Genomic DNA, 25,041 nt, shown 5'->3' with positions numbered 1-25,041 from the left:
TAAAAGTAAAATGTAAGAGCAATATTTTCCAAGATGCAGCCAATTTTATGAGGGGAGAGGGGTGTCAAAATTGACACAGCTTTATTTTCCATCAATTTCACAAAACCATATAAATTTTGCATACTGGTATATTTGTGAATTTCCCCTTGGGATTAATAAAGTATCTCTATCTATATCTATATCTGTCTGTCTGTCTGTATAGAATGTGGCGAAACCAGAATATTTGGTCCAGATGACACCATTTGGTAAAAGCACACCTTCAAAAGCAGGAAAAAAAAATATTTTGCATCTTTGGCTTTGCCATGTTTAGGCTTTCAGAAAGAATGCTTCTAAATGATACAGCCTGCTGATATCTTTCCATGTCTGGATACCTACACAGGGCTTTTCAAAAGGTTATAAACAAATAAAAAACTGCATCAGGGTTTCACCAACAGACCTCTCAAAAGTGCAAAAATCATGTTTGTCTAATTTTCAGACCAGCTTAATGTACTGTTGGAATGTCTAGACATTTTTAAAATTATTTTTCCTGTATCTTGATCAATGTTCCCTTTTTTCTCAAAAATAAGTCTTAATTTTCTTATGTGAATCTTTAATTTTTATTTTCCATTCTTAACATGGGTTAAACTCACCATTTGTCAGTAATGATAATCAAGTTCTTCATCACCAACTTGGGTATAGGATTAATGGAAAAAAATAAATCACGAAAGGCACATTAGGCACAACACATAAACAACAGCTGCTTGATTTATAATTAAATATAACACTAGTTATAATGAAATGTTAACATCTTGGTATTGCAGCTGCAGGATTGTGACCCATTTCATTTATATTTCATTCGAAGTGCAGAGTGTAGGTCATCCTGTTGTAGGTGCATTAAGCAATGCAGTGACACACTGTAATGGCACCCAACAAACATCATCTTAAGGTCCACAATGGAAAGACTGTGCAGGATAGTTTGGATGCATGATACATATCAGGATGTCTGATTCCACATCACTCTTGTCATGAATCCCACCAATCCATCATTTTTCATTATACATGCATCCAACATAGCCCCCAGTAGGACACTTGTCTAATGTGAAGGATGCGTCTGATCCATCAGGAGCGCTTGCTCCTTCAGTGGTGAATATTCAGACAGTCGATTGACTGTCCTCACCAGGCACCCGGCTGACTGTGAGTTTGCCATCTTCTGTAGGAATGTAACAGTGGCCATGGGGAATAGTCTTTGTTCAGCATTGTAAGATAGGACATTGTCATTTGATATCAAAAATGTCAAAAAAAATTTCATAACTTACTAATTGAAAACTCAATGATAACCTTTATTGACACATGGCACATTCACCCTGTGTTTAGGATTGACAAGAAACATGAAAGATTTACATAAGAAAACCAAGGTTTGTGTTTTGAGAAAGAAGGGTCAATGTAGAATAAATACAAATATTTTTAAATTATCTGCACGTTCCCACATTTCGTTCAGGGTGCTCTGAAAATGAAGTCCAAAATGATTTTTTGAATTTGAGAGGTCTGTTGTTCAAACTCTGATGCAGTTACTTTTCTGTTTATTGCTTTTTCAGAAAGCCTATATAGTTATCTGAAAAAGAAAAAAAAAATTTAAAATTTGTCTTGGTTACAAATGAGGCCAAAGCATAGCTAAGCCAAAGACTCAAATTAAATTTTGGTCAATTTCAAGGGGCTGCTTTGACCATGTATTGTAATCTAGACCAAAGTCTGTGCAAAGTCTGAGCCTGCTCAGTGGTACAGTTCTTGAACTATAGATTTGTGAAATTTGATGAAAAAATGAGTCTGGATAAAATCAACACCCACCCACCACCAGTAAACTGGCTGTATCTGGGAAAGTATTGATCATACATTTAAAAAAAAAAAAAAAATTACAGGGCATCTCCTGACTAACATGGGTACACCTGGTAATTTTTACAGAATTTTTTGAGTCCAAAGTATGTGGGCCATTGGCTAATTTGACATGGAATGACCCAAGAGCTTGTCTGCTTGAAATATCACTATAATACAGTAAAACGTCTTATAACTTTTAAAAGGTTCAGATAACATTGTCCAGGCCAATGTCTTTGTAGTATAAGGAAGCATTTACTTAGTTTCACTGATTTTTTTGTTTTGTTGCATTTCTTTTGTCTGAAGTTAATGTACGGATGACAAAAGTATATTTAATTTCAGTATCTTTCAAGAAGAATGGTGCTTTATTTAAATCCAATGAAACAGTACAAATATGTTCTGCCACATCTGTAGATGTACCTTCCTTCCCTCACTGTCAAGTGTCTGCTAGTATACTGAATTGACAATATTGGGAAAATTTAAAGGATTAGTATGTTGGTCGCTTCTTACAGTTCCTTTATTATTTAAAAAAAAAAAAAAAAAAGTTATGCATATATTTTTATAGTTACAGTTCCCCTTTTGGGGTTTCATATACTTATGAGATGACAAAAATCTTAAGGTTTTATACTTCTTAAATATGATTTTTGCTCATTTTTCCTAGCGATGAGTAGACAGTTTATCAATTTTGTGCATTTTTTCCTAAGTGTTAACTTTTATTTACACTGTTGTAAATTTTTATATTTGAAATTATTATTTAAAATGAGATAAATTAACCGTTTACATGTATTTTGACTGTATTGTGCAGTTCAGCCCTCCATTTAGGGTTCTAGAATTTACCAGTAGTGTAGTGCAGTTTTAAGGCTTTTTCAAATTGTGAGTCAGGTGCTTCCTTTTTTGTGTATACAAGGCCTCTTATGAAATTAATGAGATTACACAAAATCTCCAAAGCACTCTATCCTATGTACTAAAGATCCTCACAGAAAACAATTTCCGAGAATGTTTCCTGGATGGAAGAACTGATGTGTAATTATTTTTTACTGTAAGATTGTCTTTCATATCAATCTGTATAATTTCAAGACAGACCCAATACATATTGATCTTTGAAAGTGAAGCAAACATTTTGCTTTCAGTGGAGATGTCCTTACAAGTAACACGTTTTGTTGTACATTGTACGAGAAGATTCCTATAAAGGAGAAGCTAAAATATAAGCATGCAATCTCATTTATGTGATTTTTTTTTTTTACTGAGAAATGTGCAGGGTTTTTTTTATTTGGGTATTATTGCAATAGTTTGTGTACATCAGGAAAAGTTGTATCTGAGATATATTTGAATTTCATTTAGATATCTTGACAAATCAATCAGGTTATGGAAAGAGCAAATGAATGGTCAAGCAAACTTTATTTGTCTCAAGGGGAAATTTTACCTTTTACAGAAGTTTAAGAAATATTATAACAAACAGTAAAATACAAATAGAACTTGCACAAATATTACAAAGAAGAAGAAAAAATTCTGACTTGGCTAAAGAAATGGCAGCAGTCACACTGAGACATTATAAGGATATTGCCCCAGTAACGTTTCTTGACACACTTCTGCTGATTATTCTCTAGCCAAAGGTACTTAATTATTATATGTTAAAGAGATAGGATGTACAGTGTTATGCATAGTTGCCATCAGTTTTGTCCTCAATGTCTCCTCTGCTACTACTTCCAACAGATTGAGAGTGTATCCCATAACTGAGATTGCTTTCTTTAATTAGGCTGCTGATTTGATAAGCCATTCTTGAAGTGATTCTACTAGCCCAGCACACTACAGCATAGAAAATGGCACTGGCTGTCAGAGTTACAGAAAATGCAAAGCATGTCGCTACCTACATTAAAGAAAAGCAGTCCCATAAGAAAAAAAGTCTGCTTTGACCTTTTTATATCGGCCTCAGTGGTACTAGACCAGTCCAGCCTATCACAGATGTGGATGCCCTATGTATCTCTATAAGTGCACCACCTCCATAGCCATTCCCTAGTGATAGGTTGTAGAGGCTCTTTGATTCAGTGAAAGTCAATGACCAGTTTCTTGGTTTTGCTGATGATGAGTTGCAGACAATTTTCTGCACAGAGAAACAAAATCCTCACCTAACTCCTATACTCTAAATTCATGTAAAGAGTTTGTTTTTACCATATATTATCTTTATTTGATAGATGCACATTTTTTTCTTATAAGTAATTTATTGCCTTAAATCAGTAATTATGATATGGATTTCATACTATATAATGCTAGTTTTATTGAACCAAAATGCTTCATCAAAAGCGACAGGTTGACATTAAGATTCGACAAGAACAGAATGTTTTACATTAAGCAGTTATTTTTGTTTTCCTAAACTCTTTTGGCAGATGTATAAAAAAGATTCTTATACTGTGGACGACACAGCAAGACCTAATCATGCAACTAAACAGCCTGTTGTGGGTCCTCCAGCACAGAGATATGAAAAAGAGCCTTCTTTGAACTATGAACCGCAGTCTCAGTATCAGGATGAACAGCCATACAGAGGATATGAAAAGCCTCCATATAGATATGATTCCAAAGGAAACTATATGGACCCCAGATCACGGAGCTTTGACAGTCACTTGCATTTTGAAAACCGTGTGCCTCATTATGATGACCAGTGGCCACACTTTGAACAAAATCCCTTGCACGTATATAATACAAGAGCACCGTATGAGAACCAGCATCCACAAGAGAGTGACCCAAGGCTACACTATAAAGATAGATCTGAGATGGAATTCATTCCCCCACATCATCATTATGAAGATTCTCCTCCTCCAGAATATGACAGTAGAACACGTTTTGAACAGTCTGTGAATTTTGGAAAGCCAACATCACGATATGAAGAGCCAACTCCTGTTGTGTATGATCCAAGGCCCAGATATGACTCTGAGCCAAATGCCTTCCCACAGCCTGAACCAAAACCTTATAATGAAGCACAAACAAGGCCTTACGCTCAAGGGCCACCAAGGTCTTATAAACCTGGACAATATGAGCCAGTTAGCAGTACAGATGTCCCCTTTCCTCCTCCTCCTCCACCACCAGCACAGCCTCAGGTTAAAACTGATTTTTCCACCATAAAGCCTCTTCCTCCACCTACAATGGCTGAACAAGATGATGATCCAGCCATGAAGCCACAATCTGTGCTCACCAGAGTAAAGATGTTTGAAAATAAGAGAACAATGTCAGTGGACAGAACAAAGGAGACTGGAGACGCATCAACGGCACGGGTATGTAACAACAGCTTGAATCTGCTTATAACCTGCTTCAAGAATTTTTCTTACATACTGCTTTGAAATTTGTTTAACAAAAAATGTGTTCAGATCAGTAATTACAATCATTTGTAAATGGAGAAAAATGCTTTTCTTAGTTACAAACAATTGCTTTAGATATCAGTTCAAAAGTAGCCTCTCACATTTTAATTGGTGCCTTAATTTGTGTTCAAAACAGCCATCTGATGTTCCTTCTAAGTCTGTGGTGGGTCCAACTACTGTTCCCAAGACAAATTCATTGGGTCACCTAGATCAAGAAAGAGCCACATTCAGGTAAAAGGAGGATGGAAACAAACTTTTTGCCTTTTAGAATGTGTTAAAGTAAAGTTTGGTTTTTGAAATTGAAAGAGTTGCACATTTACGTAATTTAAATTTTTGCAGTGGTACCTATTCAAACTGTGCTAATGGTATGCCATGAGTGATAGGCAGTTAGTTGCTTTAATGTTTCTGCTGAAAGCATTCAGTAAATTAGTAGAACTGTTTGAAATTAAACATGCATAATAAATATTTGGTAATTTGATCAGTTTACAAATAAAGGCCATTGTGTTTCTTAGTGTGTTAAATTATCATTTTAAGCAATTTAGTTTTTATTTCATCTACTTACATCTGACATAAAAAGCATGCATGTACTTTTAATGAAAAAAATACATTCTTTTAATCTAATGACATGAAATTCAGTTTTAATCGTTTTGTGCACTTTGATATTTTTATAGCAGCAGTGCAGTTCAGAAGCACATATTCATACCCAATTCATTTCTTTTATGATTTTGGTATTTCATTTTTCAGTATTTTAGTAGAAGTACCGGTTGTAGCATAAAATTACTTTTCTATGTTTTAGGAAATGTGTGATATTGACTTCCAATAAAAGGCATTAAAATTGTATGTACTAGAAGTAACATTATTTATTGAATAAGGTTGTGTAAGTCATTATGGCTTTTTCAGGTTTTAGCAGTGTAATAATTTCTGAAAAGCTTAGTGAAATCTAATTCCATGGGCTTTTTCAAGTAAAGCTAACATATTTTGTGCACAATTTGAATATTAAAATTAACAGTCAGTAATCATGTTTTCCAATAAATAAATCAAATTTTACCGAATTTTTTCATGATGCAGGGCTCCTGAACCACAAAAACCCCAGCCAAAACCATCAGACGACATTGTGCGATCCAATCACTATGATCCTGATGAAGATGAGGAATACTATCGAAAACAGCTTTCATACTTTGATCGCCGAAGCTTTGATAGCAAAGTAGCTCCTCAAACTACTGTTAATCGTTTCCCTGATGCTCCAAAGCCATTACAATCTCAAATGCAAACAAACTACTCTAATTTTTCAACAAGGTAACATCTACATTTTTAATTCTTAATCCACCCTCTTTACTTAGTCAGATACATTGATTTAATTGTTTCACTCTCCAGAAATTAATGTTTCTGCATTGAAATATTGTACTACGTTATACACAATGTTTGAATAATATACAAAACTGTGTATTGCAGAATAGTGACAGTAATGCAGTACTAACAAAAAAATACATACACAGATACATAAGAACAGGTGTTGTATTGTTTTTATGATCAGCTGTTCAGTAACTGTGCATACAAGATCATTTAAAGTATTTGTTTGTTATTACTGGCTAAATCTACTGAAGTGCATGCCAGTGGGCCTAATCTATTTGCCAGAATGGAGAAGTAAGAAAACCAACTATGCAGAATGACCAAGGTCTTTTATACTACTGTTTGCCTTTCTAATACCATGTGTGTTTATATACAGTATGTCCTCAACAGAAAGTAGTTGGTAGCTGGTAATATTCTGTGCTGTGATTACCAAACTCTGCAGTGTTTTATGACCTTCAACTGAACAGGTCTCATACCAGCATGGTAATGAAATAAGTGAGGATATGCTCCACATTGCACTAGTAAAAGATAGTGAGAACAAATGGACAAATCCAAGCTTTCCTCGGACATCTGAGGAAGTAAAACTGTTGGTAAGCCATCTTGACAAGACAGAAAATGTGGTGTGCCCACTTCATTTCATCGGTGATTATCCCAAGTCATGTAACGCTGCTGAACCTCTCAACAGCATTTTCTCAGATGTAGGTGATGTTGGAAACCGTTGTACACTCCAAGTTAAAAGTAGATTTATTACAGACTTGGTCGTATGAAGTGTCACCAGCTGTGAGTCCTAAGCCTGTTGTTGTTGTTACAGTAGATTTTGTTGACAGTAATGCGACAGACTTTTATATAGCATATTTCATGAGGTTACATGGGAGCTGTGCATCTGAGCACAGCTAATGTTGTGTTGTTAGGCATATTCGTCTGCATAGTTGTTTTGCTTTTGTTAAGGAAACTTACTAAACTTTGGAAATCGTATATCAAGCAAACCATTGAATCAACACATCATTTCTTCACAGGGACTGTCTCTTAAAAGTTGCAACAAGTCTCACTTTTGCTCAGATCTGGCTGGTCACAGAAAGAAATTTAACAATTAAAATATTACTGATAAGGAGATAATTTTAGAGAAATGTTCCAGTGTAGTAATGCTCATAAGTAAAAGTGTACCCCTATTAATTAGGAGCTCTGATCCCAACTTGAACCCAAACATTTGAAAACTGGGCAATTTACCTGTTAAAAGAAAACTATTTGTCATAAATTTATTTGTTGAAATTATTTTGAAAACTTAATTTGACCTAGTATATTCAGCTATTGATACCTATGTGGCGAATCAATTAAATCTTTTACAGTTTAGTTTATAAAGCTGAACTGCTTTTGTCAGCGACATAAGACGTACAGATCAACCTCTTACAATGCTAAATTGACCAGCTGCTAAAGGTTGATAGCTCTTAGTGAATTTCAGCCTTCATTAACCATGGATTATGTACTGTACAAGTTAACTTTATCTCCAAGTTTGAGAGTAAGCATTTTCTGATGCATTTTTATGTTAGCTATTTAGAGCCCCTTGAACGTGGAGGTAATTTGTTAGTTTTGCAAAGTTAAGAGGTTTAAAAAGTGTCTTGAAATTGGACATGAAGTAAAGCAGGTATTCCAAGTCAGAGCCAAGGAATGAACTACTAAAGCTGGGAACCAGTTAACAAAACTGTATGCTTTCCACCATAGACACTTTCATATTAGTAAATTACACGCATTTTTCTCCCATCAATGAAAAGAGCAGTGGAGTGTCAGTAAAATAATACAGTGCTTTTTGAGTGGAAATGAAACTTTGTACAATTTTGGAAGCAGTGACACTGCAGTAGTATATTTTATTGAATTCATGCTTTTTCATGCTTAGCTGTTTTTCTCTGGTTTTCATCTATAGTTTAGTTTGTCCTGAATGTATCAATCATTCAATCAATGTATGTAATAATAGTTTTACATATGAAGGAATCTAATGTTTCCTTCTAATTACTTCTTCAACATTAATGGTAAATACAGTTTCATTCTAGAGTAGAATAATTTTTAAGCAAAAATGATGGCTTGATACAGAATATTTCCAGTTAGTGTCATCCTGTCACTCAACATTAATAGCAAATGATGGTTCTGAGCTTAAATTAATTATGTAGACAAAAATGTGCACAGTCTGTTTTTTGAAGTGAAAGTTCTTATATAATGTGTATTATATGACTACCTTTTTTCATTCTGTTTTACGGGGTGGGGAATGACAGTTTTTCAGTTTTTGCATTTATCAGAATGTTCATTTTCCCCATCTGTTTTCTTTTATTGCATTTGCTTTACCATCACCTAGATTTCTTGGCTCATACAGTAGCTATGACTACCTGAAAAGGAATCTGAAGTGGTAAGAATTGATGCTTTCAGTGTGAGACACATTCAAGGATGTAATTTTTCAGAGGTCTCAGTGCTGTTTTATTTGTATCAGGTTCTTTAACGAAGATTCAGCACATGACCACACTATATATAGTTTTACTTCCTTATCAGTCCATGACTTTTGAACAGTTTCCAATGTATGTGTGCGTCTCATTGTCAGTCCACTTTAGAGCAGTCTAGCTTCATTAAATTAGGTTTCACAATGGAAAAAATGGAAAGTTTGTATCAGGCTGTTATGTTCTTGGGCTGAAAGTGCTGCTGCTTATATATCTGTGTTGATTAGTGAATACTAGTGTGTGCTTGATTGCTTTTCTTTTCTTTTTTTATAGCTTTCATTTGCTGTATTTGTTTTTGCAAAGACTGATTCAGTTACAACATTTTTCGTTATTGAGCTTTTCAATGAGCTTTAAACCAAAATATTGACCAAAGAAGTGAAATGATGATGAAACAGTTATGTTTTAGTTTATTAAACCAAAATGTCTGAAACAATCTTTGCAAAGTGTTTTATATGCAGAGCATATTTATTTTTTTATAATGCATTTTTGAGGGAGAGCTTAAGTTCAGAAGGAGAAGTAAGCAAGCATGTTAAGTATTGTATTTTTATTGATAAGATTGATATAATGTACTTTACTGGAAAAAATCTTGTTGCAGTTGTAAATATACAAAAACAATAAATGTTATTTTTGGGATATTTTTCTTAATTGTTTTCAAATTTATTATAGGGGGAATAAACTTGTAGAGAATGAACCAACAGACAAAATTATTGTTCCTGACAAAAGATTTGACCCAGTGTCTCCAATTAGCCCTCCTGCCTCCCAGTTTGGCCATTCTTTTTCAAACTCCTCTGTACCTCCTGCAGTACTCCCCAAGCCACCACTATCTGAAGGTCGGATTATAGTTTACATTTACTCTCTAGACAGTTTTTTGTCGTATAATAATTTAGATATTTAAAAACTTTATTACCTAACATTGTTTATATATTTTAATAATATGATATTTGTCACGTCAGTGACTTTGTTTTTATTCATTCCTTTCAACAGCCTCAGTACCCTTAGATCCACCAGGCTCCCCTAAGACCAAGCCAGAGCCATCTTTACAGGCAAAACCAGTCATATCAAGGATCAGCAGTCGAGAGGAAACCGTGCAATCAAATTATCTTCCACAAAAAAGTTTCCCTGAAAAAACTCCAATTAATGGAACTGAACAGCCAGTGAAATCATATAATCGCTTCACACCAAAGCCTTATACAAGTTCAGCAAGGCCCTTTGAGCGTAAATTTGAGAGTCCGAAATTCAACCACAACTTATTACCCAATGATGTTCAACAAAAGCCAGACTTTATTGCAAAGCCACAGACTGTTACACCTCAGCCAGCAACAAAACCACAGAACTCTTGTCAGTCAACGGAGTTGGAAATTGGAATGGATACGTTCTCACGGACAGCAGAAGGCAGACCAAAATTTCAGCAAAATAACATCAATGCTGTGCCCAAGGCCATTCCTGTAAGGTAAGTCATTATAAAATAACCAAACATGCATGTATGTCAGGAAACTGTATAAACAAATTGATTTATAGTGTCATTATTGTCATTATTATCATGTGTACAAAGCACAGTTGAAATTCTTACTCGCATGTACATCATGCAACATGTTGCCACTCTCTGGTGCCATGATTAGTATAAACTACCTTACTCCAAAACTTGTATCTTCTGTAAGCCTTTGTCAGACTACAAAACGTTTTCAGCAATATTTCAGTTGTAGACTTCATTTAAATAATCTTTGCAAGTTATGACACACTGCTTTGGTCTCCATTTTTAACATCCCCAGTGACTGGGTTGATCTTGCCTCTAGTCTTATCAACCTAAAGCTGAATTATCTATATCTCAAAGCAGGAAAAGAAACACTTTATTATAAACCTCAAGCATCATTTGCATCATTGGATGTTTATCAAGTTGTGTTTAATAAGTTGCACGTTCCAAAGAGTCTATCAATATCTATGCAACATTAAAAGTTTCTGAATCTGCACTATTTCTAGTTGCTCGTAGCAGAAATCATTTATTTTGTTTTGATCATTTTAACTACTCAAATATACTGCATGCCAGGATTAAAGTTGAGAACCTCTACAAATCATGAAAGGGTTCATAAAACATTTAGAGACTCTAAATTTAATGAAACAGTATTCTCTTTGTTGAATAAATTTAGCTAGCTTTGAGTCAAGTTGCCCCAAAATGTCCCATCTGACATTTCTAGTGTTCTTGACTATGTACAGTAATGTGCAAAAGGTTAAGGCACCCTTAAATTTTTATAGAACTTTTGTCTGTCTTTCTGTGCTCTGTATTAATATGTTAGTAGACCAAATTTCAGATTTTCAAAACAATTAATTAAAAAAAATGTTTCTGAGAGTTTTTTATTTCATTGAAGAAATGAAATATTCACTATTGAAACCTCTTAAGACAAAAACTTCATAAAGTTATGTAGTGGACCAGTGCAGGCTTAAACAAATGTAACAAATGAGTGTTTATGATCAGTAACATAATGAGATGATTAAACCAAACTGATTAATTTAGACAAAAAGAAGGAATCAAACTGAAATATGGACAATTGAACTATAATATTGAGGGTAGGGAAAATATAACAGTTTATCCTTCAAATCATTGATTCTTACTGCATGACAAAAATGAGCAACAAGGGCATCGTCCTTCATCAGCACGGTCACTCCCAAACAGAAACTTTGTGGCAGAATGGAGTGTTGACATTTGCTTTCCAGGCTGTTCTAAAGATGCCCAAGAAAACAGTCAAAGGTGAGGAGCAGAAATGTGGTGGTTGGCCACAGAATTAGAGTGCTACATGCAGGAGATATATCAAACTGACATCCCCTCAAATTGAGATGTTGTCTGAACTACCAGAATCATCAAAAACCTTCAGACTATAGCAAGAAGCACCTAGAAGTCTTGTCAGAAGTGTTCTTCATGGACAATGTGTTACCAAAGGCCTCATTATATTCTTATCTACATGTTTACATGCAAGTTACCTTAATCAGTGAGTCACATTTGCCCGAGTGCTATTGTGCCAGCAGTGACTGGCACCCTGCCCTTTGTGAATTCTGTTGTCGTCTTTAGCTTTGCTGCTTCAGTGTAATCAAGTCTTTCCTGTTCAATTCTGACAGCATGAAGAAGTTTTCAAAATGTACAGTTTTCACTATCAACTTTAACTGAAGTGTTTAACAAACATAATTTAAAAAAAAAAAATGTTTTTGATTAAAAGAAAGCAGTTAAGAACAGTAGCTGTGGTTGAGGTAGGGGAGATTGGTGCAAGACCAAAGAACTTGACTAGTCTCAGGATAACTCGATAACCTCGAGGGTTAATACTGTTCAAACATAACCTCCTGGATAAGGAGTTGGGGATTCTGAAAGTTTTTTAATATAAAAGACCTTGACCACTGACATCATAGCTGACTGGTTTTATGTTAAGTTAAAAGTAGCGGGTAAGCAGCAGTAGTCAAGTATTGTGTGTTTTTTTTTTTTAATTACCATTTTTCAGTGAAATTTATTTTATTGCACAGTCTCAAGTCATATCACAGACACATTTTTGAAACATATAGATCAGTCAGTCATTGTCCAACCTGCTATATCCTAACACAGGGTCATGGGGGTCTGCTGGAGCCAATCCCAGCCAGCACAGGGCGCAGGGCAGGAACAAATCCTGGGCATGGCACCAGCCCACCACAGGGTGCACACACACCCAGCACACACTGGGGACAATTTAGGATCGCCAATGCACCTAACCTGCATGTCTTTGGACTGTGGGAGGAAACCGGAGCACACAAGACATATAGGTTTTCAGTTAAATTAATTAAGGTAGTATTTCTTCTATATATGAATCTAGGGTAGTTTTTACCATTCCTGAAACTTCATAAAACATTCTGTCACTTCTTTCTAATCACTCCACTCTATTTAACAATGGAAAGTTTTGTTTACTAGCAAAGAATGAGGGCACAAAGCCTGTGTGCATTTTATAGATAGCCAGCATTGCAAAACAAACACACACACCTAGCTCTATATTTGCTGAAAGAACTGTTGAGTTAGTTGAAGACATACTTATCATCTTTGGAGACTTGTACAATTTGTTCCCATACTTTAACATTTGTGTATTTAGCATAGGTCAGTAGTGAAGCTTTGTATGTTTAGCTCAGTAGTCTTCTCACTTTATTAAGAAAGATGTAGAAACAGTAAATTCCTGGAAATTTTAACTAGACCTCTGTAGAGGTGAATGTTTACTTAAGACCAAGACTAGAACATAAAGACAAAGGTTTTAAAATTGCACAAGTCTTAGTATTAAGAATGCATGTGCATACTATATGTGTGTTTGAATACATGTTTTTGGCCATTGCAGATGATTGCTGGCACTTGTAAATTTGGGTGGCAGCTGGTTTGGTTTCCTCTTAATATGGATGTCTCTTATTGCAACAATAGTAAAACAAATAATGAATACATTCAACTTGTTTTCCTTTTTCCCTTTATTTAAAAAGTCCAAGTGCTCTGGAGGATGAAGATGATGATGAAGGACACACAGTAGTTGCAACAGCAAGAGGCATTTTCAATAGCAATGGCGGTGTCCTGAGTTCAATTGAAACTGGAGTCAGTATTATAATTCCTCAAGGAGCTATCCCAGATGGGATTGAGCAAGAGATCTACTTCAAAGTATGCAGAGACAACAGCATTCTACCTCCACTCGACAAAGAAAAAGGTAAGGACTGTCTTTCATGGTGTGTGCTTACTGTAATTTACTTAGGCACTTCACACTTTCTAAATGCAATGTTACTATAAAGTAAGAGAGATGTGACAGTTAATTTGGTAGATGGCATAGAAAGCTTGGGCAACTTTCACAGCTTGTAAAATTACTGCAAATAAAGCACAAGTGAAATGCATGTACCCTGCCATCACAAATGCCAAAACAAAGGCTAGTCTTCTCCTTACTATGGCATGGACATTTTTGCAATGAAAACTCTTTTTTGCTCTTCTCTTTAGGTGAAACGCTACTCAGCCCCTTGGTGATGTGTGGACCTCATGGACTGAAGTTCCTGAAACCTGTGGAGCTGCGCTTGCCTCACTGTGCGTCTATGACCCCTGATGGTTGGTCTTTTGCTCTAAAATCCTCCGACTCCTCGTCGGGTATGCTGTCCTTTCTCTGTCCTTTATGGGGTCTTTGGGTACTTGCTTGACACTTGGTGGTGGGTCAGTATAATTCCATTTCATTTTTTCTGGGTCACACTTTTCTTTACCTCTGACTAAACTGAACTTAGTTGTTGGTGAAATATTTTGCCATAATATAAATGAGGATCCCCTGCTTGTGTCTTAATTTATGGCTGACACAAGGCTGACTTTGAAATTGAGTACAGAGACCTCTGCACCTCTTTCAAATCTATGTAAAATTAAGCAAGTATAGCATAGACTCGGTGGCTACTTCATTATGTTTGCCTGCTTGTTACCGCAAGTACCCTGTGTCTCCGTACAGCAAGTCATATGGCTGTAGCTCTAATATATATGGCTTACAAACACGGTCAAGAGGTTTAGCTGCTCAAACATTAGAATTGACAAGATGCATAATCTTGGTGATAGTCACCAGGTATCTCTGAGCAGCTGCTCTCCTGGGGTTTTCTTATACTATAATTTCCAGAGGTTATGGACAATGGCATCATAATCATAAAAACACCCAATAAGCTTCAGTTTCATTGGTGAAGCCACCTTGCTAATGACAGACGTCAGGAGAGAATGGTCAGGTTAATAGAAAAGCCACAAATACTCAAATAATAGTGCTTTATACAGTGGTGTGCAGAAGGTCTTTGAACTCATGCTGCGTGTAACCTTGAAGCAGACCGGCCATAGCAGCAGAGGAACTTGTCATTGTCCACTCCTGTCAGTTAAGGACAGGAAGATCAGGTTATAGTGGGCACCTGATTGATACTTCCATTTCTTGCAAATCTCTTGCTGTTGTGATATGCAGATCTTAGAATTAGAACTTTCTAAAAACAGCATGAATATGTGAATCCATTATGCTTTATACAATAACCACTAGCCCATTCTATTGTACAATGGTATGGAAAATGTTTTTTGGCACGATTTAGGCCTTGGAATATCCAATGACTATTATTTAATACAACATAGCTAAGCATTTTTGTTGACTATTAAATCTTTTTTTTGGCTATGGTCTAAATGGATACTTCCATCCGGGCAGTGTTTCATATCACAGACTGATTCCATGGACATGACAGTGAATTATGTTAACTGAAATGGGCTGCACAGCCTGCACATCCCAATCCAATAGGGCAACTTTGAAATGTGGTGGAACAGGAGGGTCATAGCATGATTGTGTAACTGAACAATCTGTATCTGTCTAGCCTGATTGTGATCTTTATGGAATCTGCATGTTCTCCCCATGCATAAATGGATTGAGTGTGCATAACAGCAGAACATTACCCGTTTTACAACTAGATATTGGAGGCGGGTCATTAATCACTCTGAATTCCTACATATGTTGTGTAGTAAATTACATCTTCACAGTTTAGGATCACGGGGAGCTTATCCAGCTTGATGGAATGTCAGTCACCAAAGCACAGATACCTGCTAGTGCAGCGCTTAACTTGCTTACCTCTTAGCTCCAGAGACCTAGGAAGCTTAATTCTTAGCACTGTTACAGTCGGTTATTTGGTGAGTTGATTGATCTGTGTAAATGTTTTTCTAAGACTGCAGACATTACGGTTACAAGTTTTCTGAAACATTTTTGTGAGCAATGTTGCCTGCTTGCATGCATTTGAATAACGAATGGGAAGATCCATCCAGCCATCCATTTTCCAACCCACTGAATCCGAACACAGGGTTACGGGGATCTGCTGGAGCCAATCCCAGCCAACACAGGGCACAAGGCAGGAACCAATCCCGGGCAGGGTGCCAACCCACCGCAGGACACACACAAACACACCCACACACCAAACACACACTAGGGCCAATTTAGAATCGCCAATCCACCTAATCTGCATGTCTTTGGAAAGTGGGAGGAAACCGGAGCGCCCGGAGAAAACCCACGCAGACACGGGGAGAACATGCAAACTCCACGCAGGGAGGACCCGGGAATCGAACCCAGGTCCCCAGGTCTCCCAACTGCGAGGCAGCAGCGCTACCCACTGCGCCACCGTGCCGCCCCGAATGGGAACATGTACAATAATATTTGTGGCACACATGTAGCAGTGAAGCACTAGCAATACAGAAACAACACTGTTAAAATGTTAATTGCATATTGTTTATGGATTGAATGATTTGAGATGTTGCTGTCACTTATGTAGGGCTGTGGAGTCAGTACACAAAGCGTTTAACTCCGGCTCCTCAATTTATGGTACCCCCAACTCCAACTCCTGTATTTGTAATTTAAGCCAGTATACAGTACTAGTTAAAAGTTTGGTCACCCAGAAAGTTTCTTTTTTTTTTTTTTTACAGAAATTGATACCTTTTTTATCCGTATACTATTACATTGATTTAAAAATATAGCCAAGGCATTACTAGTGTGTATAATGGCTATTACTGTTTGAAATGACTGATTTTTAATTGATTATTCACATATGGCTGTAAAGCCCTGTTCTCAGTGTCCTAATAGTAAACTCTCTTAGCTTATTCTTAGTTAGTCATGTGTTAATGCCTATTGGTTGTTAGAGAAACCTTTCTAACTGCATGAACACTACTGAAACATGTTCACTTGTGTTACAAGGCACTGGCATTCTTAAAGTTCAGCTCTGGGTTCAGAAATGGCCAAAATGAAACAACTTTCTCATGAAACGTGTCAGTCTATTTGTTTTTGTTATTCCATGTGACAGATTGCCAAGAAACTCAAGGTTTCATATAAAGATGTCTGTTACTGTTTTGAGAAAAGATGTCAAACTGGATCTAACCAGGATAGAAAGAGGATAAAAACATCAAGAGTGTGTAGTTTAGGAAACAAAACACCTTATGGGTCCTTAAGAGGTCTTGTAATACCAGTGTCATCAGCAACAGAGAGAAGCCATCTGTGGGATGCTGGTTTGATGCATTCAGGCTGTTCTACTGGATAATACAGCAGAGTCCCTGCCTAAAAGAAAAGTACAGCAGTTGGTTAAAGTTAAAATGCACTTCTATAAATGTACATTTTCATGTTTTTAGAGTGTGCTGTGAATCATTTTAACAGGCATGCCGATTTAATTTATTTTAGGTATTAATTGGGTAATTTATCTTACATGTCATTTTTTTCTCTCTCATGCCTTAAGAAATCTCATTACATGAGCATGTAATTTAGCTGCACTTGAAGTGTCTGTAAGCCAAAACGCGTGCAGCAGAAGATGGCAAAATCCCACAGTATACCTTGTTCACATACTTGTTATTCATGTAGTTAGTTACACTGTCTGTCCATTTTTGAATAACTTCAACTGTTACTTTGTCGTTGGTGGCTGTTTCAGAACCTACTGCTCTTTGCAGCTACAATTCATCGTTGCCTGCGGAGGATTTCTGGGCACAGTAACTTTGCCCTGACAAACTCGCTCACATGACATAAGTTTATGGGCAAACTAAAGACATTTCAGGAATACAATAAAGATATGATGTCTGTGAAATATTTGGTGGAATACCACTGGTGTACACTTACTGTACATATGGTAGATGTGATACAAAGGGAAATGGTCAGAATGTACCTGATGAATGTGTGACTCAGACTTTGGTTTATTATTCTCACGTGTATTGACAAAAACCAAACATTTGTTTTGCAGTTGTGTAATTTATTTGTTCAGCTTTATTTGATTTGTATCTGTGACCTAAAAATTAATTTGTCCACAGTTACAGTTTTATATATCCTTATGTTGTGTTTTCTGTGAGAGAAAACTTTTTTTTTTTTTTTTTAAATCCTTTGCTTGTGTGTTTTTAAATGTATTACCTTTCCATTCAGGTGACCCTAAAAGCTGGCAGAACAAGTCCCTTCCTGGAGATCCCAACTATCTTGTGGGTGCCAACTGCGTGTCTGTTCTGATTGACCACTTCTGAAAGGAAAGCAGCTGGCCTGCTGCTGAATGTGAAAGCTGGGACTGTGCCCTTTCAGGGATAGACCTCCTCCAAGTATTAATTGTTCAGATGAATATGGATTATGGAATTGAGAGGAAAAAAGAAACAATTTTCAGGTTCTCTTTTAAGTGCTGTTGTTCTTTGGTGCTTAAAAGTTTGCAAAGAACTTAACTTTTGAACCTTTGTTCAGATGCATGCCCTGTGCCACAGCTTTTTTTTTTTTCTTTCCTTTTTTAAATATATAAATATATATATAATGCAAAGTTTCCTACCCGAGCTACTTTGCCTGAACTTAAGTTAGACAGTAGAATACTGAAAAGAAGGAATATTACTTTTAAACTAGAGCATAATTATTTAAAACTGCGCGACAGATGTGCCAGTGGTGTATGGAACTGCAAAATTTTTACAAATTCTTCCATTGAGGGTTATACTAAAATAAAACAAAAGGAATGCATTTGGGGGATTGTCAGATACAGTTGGTAGAAATGTAACAAGGCTGTGTCTGTACTTGACACTAATCATTTTACAATATTTTACCTTAGAAAGCATATGATGTTTTATTAGCATTGGAATTCTCCCAGTTGAAGGGAACTATGCATGTGCTGTTACTTTGGTTCCGGTGCCTGCCTGCTCAGTTGTGTACATTTAACACAGATAATAATATTATATTAACAAGCAGGGATGCCTTACCCGATTTATTATTTTTTATTAGTAAGGTTTTTCGTACTGGGAAATCTTTTCATTTATTTTTTAAAACGTTATTTTCATAATTTATCAAAACTGTTCTTTTTCCCTTTTCTTTCCATTACTGTACAAAGGAAATGTGGGTTGAGCACACACAGTAAGACGGTTGAAGGTTAGAAAAGCGAACTCGGCTCCCTACACCTTACCCCAGCCTACTATGCATTGGAAATAGATGCTAATAGTTTGCTTGTACATATTGCTAGCTTAACGCCTTGGTTCTTGGTTTGTAAATTAACTTTTTTGTACATCTTTGTTATTTTGTATAAAACAAAAGTGGAAAAAAAAAAACACAATTTCTAAAAATGGATAACTTTGTATTCTGGTATACCCTTGAGCCTTGAAACTTGTAATCTTAGCAGTAGGCAGTCTGGCTTTTCTACAAGTATAGACACACTGAAGTGACATCCAGATTTCTAACCGTCACAAAACCTTTTTATGCTTATTTACAAAGAAGTGCTTGGATCAAATGAAAACCGTTCTCTAATAATAAGGGTATACTATGAAAAGAAGTGTTCCCTTTTAATAATTTGTGATACTGGATGACGTACTTGGTGCCCTAAAATGTATTTTTGTACTAATAGTTTATTATGGCACTACAGTACTATTTTCTTTAGATTATATAATAACACTGCTTTAAACAAATATTAACTATTCTTCACGTGTGGCTGGTTTTTTTTTTTTTTTTTTTTCTTTTTTGCAACACGTTTCTTAAGTATACCACTGTATTGGATAATAAAACAATAAATTTGACTGCTTTTTTGCTTGTCTTGTTTTTGTGACGTGTTAAATTATAGCCTTGTGATGACACTTTTAAAGCCTTGAAGGTGTAATGTTGACAAAGGTGGGCAGCTGAGAAGAAGATGTGGATTCTGATGGGCCTCTTAAACAAAAGCTGAGAAAAGGAAGCCACATTGTATCTCCTTTCAGTTAGAAGGAAAATGGTTCATACGCTGTGCAATCGACACTGTGGCGTATTAAACGTTACACCTCCATGCAGTGCCTTGTTCGACTGTGAAGAATCCAGCACATACAAAGGCCTACGCAGGTACTGATCTTTCAAAGCTCTTACTGTCTTTTTAAATGTCTGGCACTTTTACATTACAGTTGAATCAAGACTTTCACAGTTACAGAAATAAGAGGACATGGTGACGTCCTGAAAATTGATTGGATCGCCTTGGAGGAGAATGGGTGAGCATCAGTAGTTGAATATGCAATATAAAATGAAGCCTCGCTGATTTTTCAACCTCGTTTGAAACTTAAAAAGGTTGTTTGCTAATTATGTCCACAAGAGGGCACAAAACAATCATCTTTTGAGTAACACACTGTGTTTAGTGCATTCCAAATACAGTTACATGGGCCTAATTATAAAATGCCATTCACACGTAAAATACCAAAGCTCCGCCATTTTTGTTTCAGTTGGAATTTACATCACACAAATTATCCATATGCATCCCCAGACACAACTATGCATAATTTAATATCTGTTAAGGGTGACACCATGCCAAGAAATGCTATCATATGGCCGAATGGGCATTTAAAGTAACCTTATTGTATCTTTGTGATTTTCACCCATCATCCAGCTGTACTGCTAGCAGTTGTAGTTTCGCTTCATGGTGTTGTGTTGAGAAGTCTGATTTGAAGTTGCACCTTGTCAGTATTGGCTTCTGCTGTTTTTGTGGCTGTTTTCCCAGGTGTACTGATCTGTGGCCTTTTTGAAACTTAATCTCCAGGCATGGAACTAACTACTGCTGCTTTAAAATGTTCGTTTCTGCTCTGCTAGCTCCAAAGTCGGCCTTATTACTAAATAAAACGTGCAGGTTCAGGTGGGTCTGCCACATCCTACATTTGAACAAATGTGCCCCGTCACACCAAAATGGGTCGATCGTTACCGCTAACCTGTCCTATTTTAAGGCAGATGATGAAAAGAAGAGGCCACCACCGTACACATCTTTATAAAATGTTCAGTTCAAACCAACAGCTGACTATCATATACAGTATGAGAAAAAAATAGCTAGAGGACAATATCTATAAGCACTGAGAAATGTATTATACAAAGAAAAGAGGAGAGGAGATAAGAACAACAACAATCCCTTTCATCCCCGCCCCACCCAACCCAAAATAACTCTTATACATGCAAATACAAAATATATATATAATATATACACACAGTGGAAATCTCAATCCCCCAGTTCCCCTGCCGTAGTTCATACCCAAGTCCAAAGTTCCAGCCCAACTGTTGGCAAGAGGTGAAATGAAGTGTAGAATTGGGAGGTCGACCCCAAACAGTGAAAGTCTTAACTATAAAATGTTTTACAGTCCGTCTGCGCCCTGGTAAAGAAAAATAAGATCACCTGAGTCCGCTGGAAATAACAGAACGCCCGATTCTCAATCCAGGAGTCAATCGGCCGACATCCACCTAACAGGAGTGTGATGGACGGCTGGGACGCCAAAGATTAGAAGAATGGGGGAAGGCTGCTAATTTGGGACACTGTCTCCCCCCAGGACGCTAGATGGCGGTTTCCCTGCAGCTTAGCAGTGCCTCGGATTTCTGCAGGGCACCATGGGATCTGGAGTTTGGCTTCACAGTCCTGCTGGGTACTGTGGGTGCCGCCAGGAGACGCTGCAGGGAGACAGGGGATTTTTACTTTCCGTGTAGCCCGGAAGTACTACCAAGTCACAGGGACGGAAGCCCTGAAGTATCTCTGAGCTGAAGAAAACTCAAGCCCTCCATCTGACCCGGAAATGCTGCCAAGTCACATGGGAGGAGGAACGGAAGCACGTCCGGGTCAAGGACTACATAAAGCGTGTGGTTATTGTACTTGTTATTGTAATTATTAGTATTACTTGCCAGTGTATGGTGGTTGGGGTGCTTAGAGGCACATAAAAGGAAAGAATTTGAAAACCTTTTTGTGCTTTTACTTGGTGTCCTGGACGTTTGTCTATTGGGTTAGAGCAGCGACAGCGCCCTCTAGTGTCACAGGACCTCTGCACATGGCCCTGGCAGATGCTGATCTGTTAGTCCGATTTTTTTCCATTTTTTCCTTTGCTGTTCTCCTCTCCTTATAAAAAATGCAAATTTCTCCCAGGAAAAACGAAAAGGAAACCGGATCTCCAACCTTCCAGGGCACCGCTGGCGATCAGAGTCTGTAAGTATTACCCACACAAGCAAACCCGGCAGCCATTCCATCTATTTGTGTGGCAGCACTAATGTTCATTTCATACCAGGTCAGAAATGACAGATCTAAAGGATCAGCCTTAACAATGCTGATTTTATGACATCGTCGTTTGTTTATTTAATGAATTTATTTAATTTCAAAAATTGTGTTTAAAAACTGAAAGAAATGGAGACAACCTTCTATAAGTAATGAATACTGTTCAAGTCTCCACCTTGTGTTGGCTACCAAAGCAATGGAGATGAGAGAAGGTCCCCCCAGATGAATTCCCATTCACTCAAGGCACTGATTGGAGGCCAATTCTTTCTGGGTTGGCTCTGACTTTTACGTTTGGTGTCTGTCTGTGACCCACAGATGATTTAACTCCAGAATTATTGTAGCTTTCTTCCTGGGTGAGAATGCCGAGCTGTGATGACCAGATCTGACTGCCGTCAGTGATGTTTGATATTTGGTTCAGGTGCAGCCCATTCTGTTGATCATCAATGAGAAATGTGGAGTCCACCTCTGTTCAGTTAATTGGTTGAACGTGATTAGGAAAGGGGCACACACCTGTCTGTGAGGGTCCCACAGTTTAGCAAAAACCAAGCCCTGAGTCTATAGGAATTGTCTGCAGAGCTGAAGAGATGGGACCTGAGCAATCTGGGGGGAGAAGGACCATGAAAAGAGATGGGACTGAAAACTCCATGGTTGCTGTTGCTGACCTGCAGATTAATTTTGTGGAGATAGGAGAAACTTCCAGAAGAACAGCCATCACTGTGTCACACATCAATCATCAAGCTGGGCTTTATGACAGAGCAGCCGGACGGAAACCTCTCCTTACTAAAAGACACATGAAAGCCACGTGGGGTTTGCCAAAAGGCAACTAAAGGACTCTGACTGAGAAAGAAGATTCTGTGGTCTGATGAAACCAAAGTTAGCATCCTGCCTGGAGGTTATCAAGCGCCGCTCATTACCCATGAAGTACCATTATGACAATGGCTGCCTCTTACGGGGGGTTGTGGGACCTGGGAGAATAATCTGCATTGAGGGAAAGCTAAAGGAGCAAAGTACAGAGATACTGTGAAGACAAACCTGCTCCAAAGGACCCTGCACCTCAGGTTTATAAGGACCGTTGCCCCAAGAGCAAAGCAAAGACCACACAGGGGTGACTTAGGAACAACTCTGACCTTTCAGTGGCCCACCAGAGCCCCGAGTCTTGAACCCACTCAAACAGCTCTGGAGAGACCTGAAAACAGATGTCCACCGATGAGCTCCATCCAGGATCTGCAGAGAAGAATGACGAAAAGTCCACAAATCCAGGTGGGTGAAGCTTGTCATGTCAACCCAAGAAGACCCCGCGCTTTAATCGCTGCCAAAGGGGCTTCAACTAAGTACTGAGGAAAGTGTCTGAATTCTTGAGTCAATGGGAGCTTCTGAGGTGTGTTTTTTTTTTTTTTTTTTTTTTTTGTAAAAATTCTAAAATCTTGTTTTTGCTTCATAATCAGGAGGATTTATTTTTACAATTTTATTACTTAAGTGAGTAAGGTGTTTAATACTCGAAGTACCAAAACTTAAAATTAAATGATTCCATATTTTTTATACTGTTGCTATCTTGGTGGCGGCGGCACTGCTGACTCGCAGTAAGGAGACCAGGTTTACACCTCCGGTCCTCTTGGTACAATACAATACAATACAATACAGTTTATTTTTGTATAGCCCAAAATCACACTAGAAGTGCCGCAATGGGCTTTAACAGGCCCTGCCTCTTGACAGCCCCCCAGACTTGACTCTCTACGAAGGCAAGGAAAAACTCCCAAAAAAACCTAGTAGGGAAAAATGGAAGAAACCTTAGGATAGGCAGCTCAAAGAGAGACCCCTTTCCAGGTAGGATGGGCGTGCAGTGGGTGTCAAAAAGAAGGGGGTCAATACAATACAATACAATACAAGGAACAAACCCTCAAAACAATACAATACACAAAACAAACCCTCAATACAGTATAAAAATAAAAATTCTACAAGTATAGAGCAGAATTTAACAGTAGATGATATCACATAATAAGATTTGGATATATTTAGAGTCCTGGAGACCTCATCCATCAAGCAGCCTCCCCCATTTGACCAGTGCTGGGCCAGCCAATCCAATGAAACTCCTGTGTGGAGTTTTCATGTTCTCCCCTTCTCTGTGTGGGTTTCCTCCCACAGTCCAAAGACATGCAGGTTAAGTGGATTGGTGTTGCTACAAATTGGCCCTGGTGTGTGTATGTGCCCTGCATTGGACTGGCGTCCTGCCTTGCACCCTATGCTGTCTGGGATTGGCTCCACCACCCCTGTGACCCTGTTCTGGACAAAGCAAGTTAGGCAGTCAATGAATGAATGGTATCTCGGTTTCCCCGAAACAATTTACTGAGGTTATCTATGAAATTTTACACAGGATAAAAATATGTTTAAAGGTTTTTGGTTAGGGTGCCTCCATTAAGATCCATGAAATATGCGTGTATATTTTCATTTCTAAAGGCCGTGTGTCTAGTAGTCGTGGTCCTTGCTTGATTCGTCTTACATTGTCAAGGCAGTCCGGAGAGGCCCGGACATTCTGTGAAATGCGCCGTCCTGCGCGCCCTGCTCGGCATGTGCGAGGAAGCGCTCGAGGAGAGCGGCTCCTGACCGCCATTTGAACGCGCCTTTCACAACACCGGCGCTCCGTTTGGGATTTGGACGAGAGCTGCGTGGATACCGAGAGCGCGCAGAGCTGCACACGTACCCTGGCCGGGCCGGGGTTCACGTGACGCAGTAGCGCAGGCCACACTACTTGAAGTTTTGTGCCGCTCGGTCTTGAGTTTACCTCTTTAAGCAGAGAAAAGCCAAGCAAAATGACACCTTTTATTGGCTAACTAGAAAGATTACAATATGCAAGCTTTCGAGGCAACTCAGGCCCCTTCTTCAGGCAAGATGTAATAGCAAAAAGCTTCGCGACAGCGCAGCTGGGTACCGCAGAGGTCGGGCATAGCCACGAGAGGGCGCTGTGCTAACAGCAATCACCTCGCGGCGCGCTGAAGCCTCAACGCCGCAGCCCCGAGTGTGTGTTTCGTGCCCGTCGGCCTCCC

The 25,041-nt window shown here is 38.0% G+C and overlaps 1 protein-coding gene across 11 annotated transcripts in view; it reads left to right on the top strand.

Moving 5' to 3' along the window:
• The window catches only part of tjp1a (tight junction protein 1a), a 297,836-nt gene extending 278,298 nt beyond the window's left edge, over positions 1-19,538 (top strand). For 6 of the 11 annotated variants that reach the window (XM_051920451.1, XM_051920453.1, XM_051920452.1 and 3 more), the window contains 8 exons: positions 4,233-5,114; positions 5,335-5,429; positions 6,267-6,494; positions 9,695-9,858; positions 10,013-10,478; positions 13,499-13,716; positions 13,998-14,141; positions 17,932-19,538. In XM_051920451.1, the coding sequence (XP_051776411.1) occupies positions 4,233-5,114; positions 5,335-5,429; positions 6,267-6,494; positions 9,695-9,858; positions 10,013-10,478; positions 13,499-13,716; positions 13,998-14,141; positions 17,932-18,026 (2,292 nt within the window). In that variant the 3' untranslated portion in view covers positions 18,027-19,538. The remainder of the gene's footprint in view (positions 1-4,232; positions 5,115-5,334; positions 5,430-6,266; positions 6,495-9,694; positions 9,859-10,012; positions 10,479-13,498; positions 13,717-13,997; positions 14,142-17,931) is intronic. The other 5 variants (XM_051920455.1, XM_051920457.1, XM_051920449.1 and 2 more) reach the window with 2 other exon arrangements.
• The last annotated feature ends 5,503 nt before the right edge of the window (positions 19,539-25,041 follow it).

The sequence above is a fragment of the Erpetoichthys calabaricus genome, chromosome 17, assembly GCF_900747795.2.
Source record: "Erpetoichthys calabaricus chromosome 17, fErpCal1.3, whole genome shotgun sequence".
Taxonomy (NCBI): domain Eukaryota; kingdom Metazoa; phylum Chordata; class Cladistia; order Polypteriformes; family Polypteridae; genus Erpetoichthys; species Erpetoichthys calabaricus.
The sequence above is the reverse complement of the archived record's forward strand: the minus strand, read 5'-3'. Positions and strand labels throughout refer to the sequence as shown.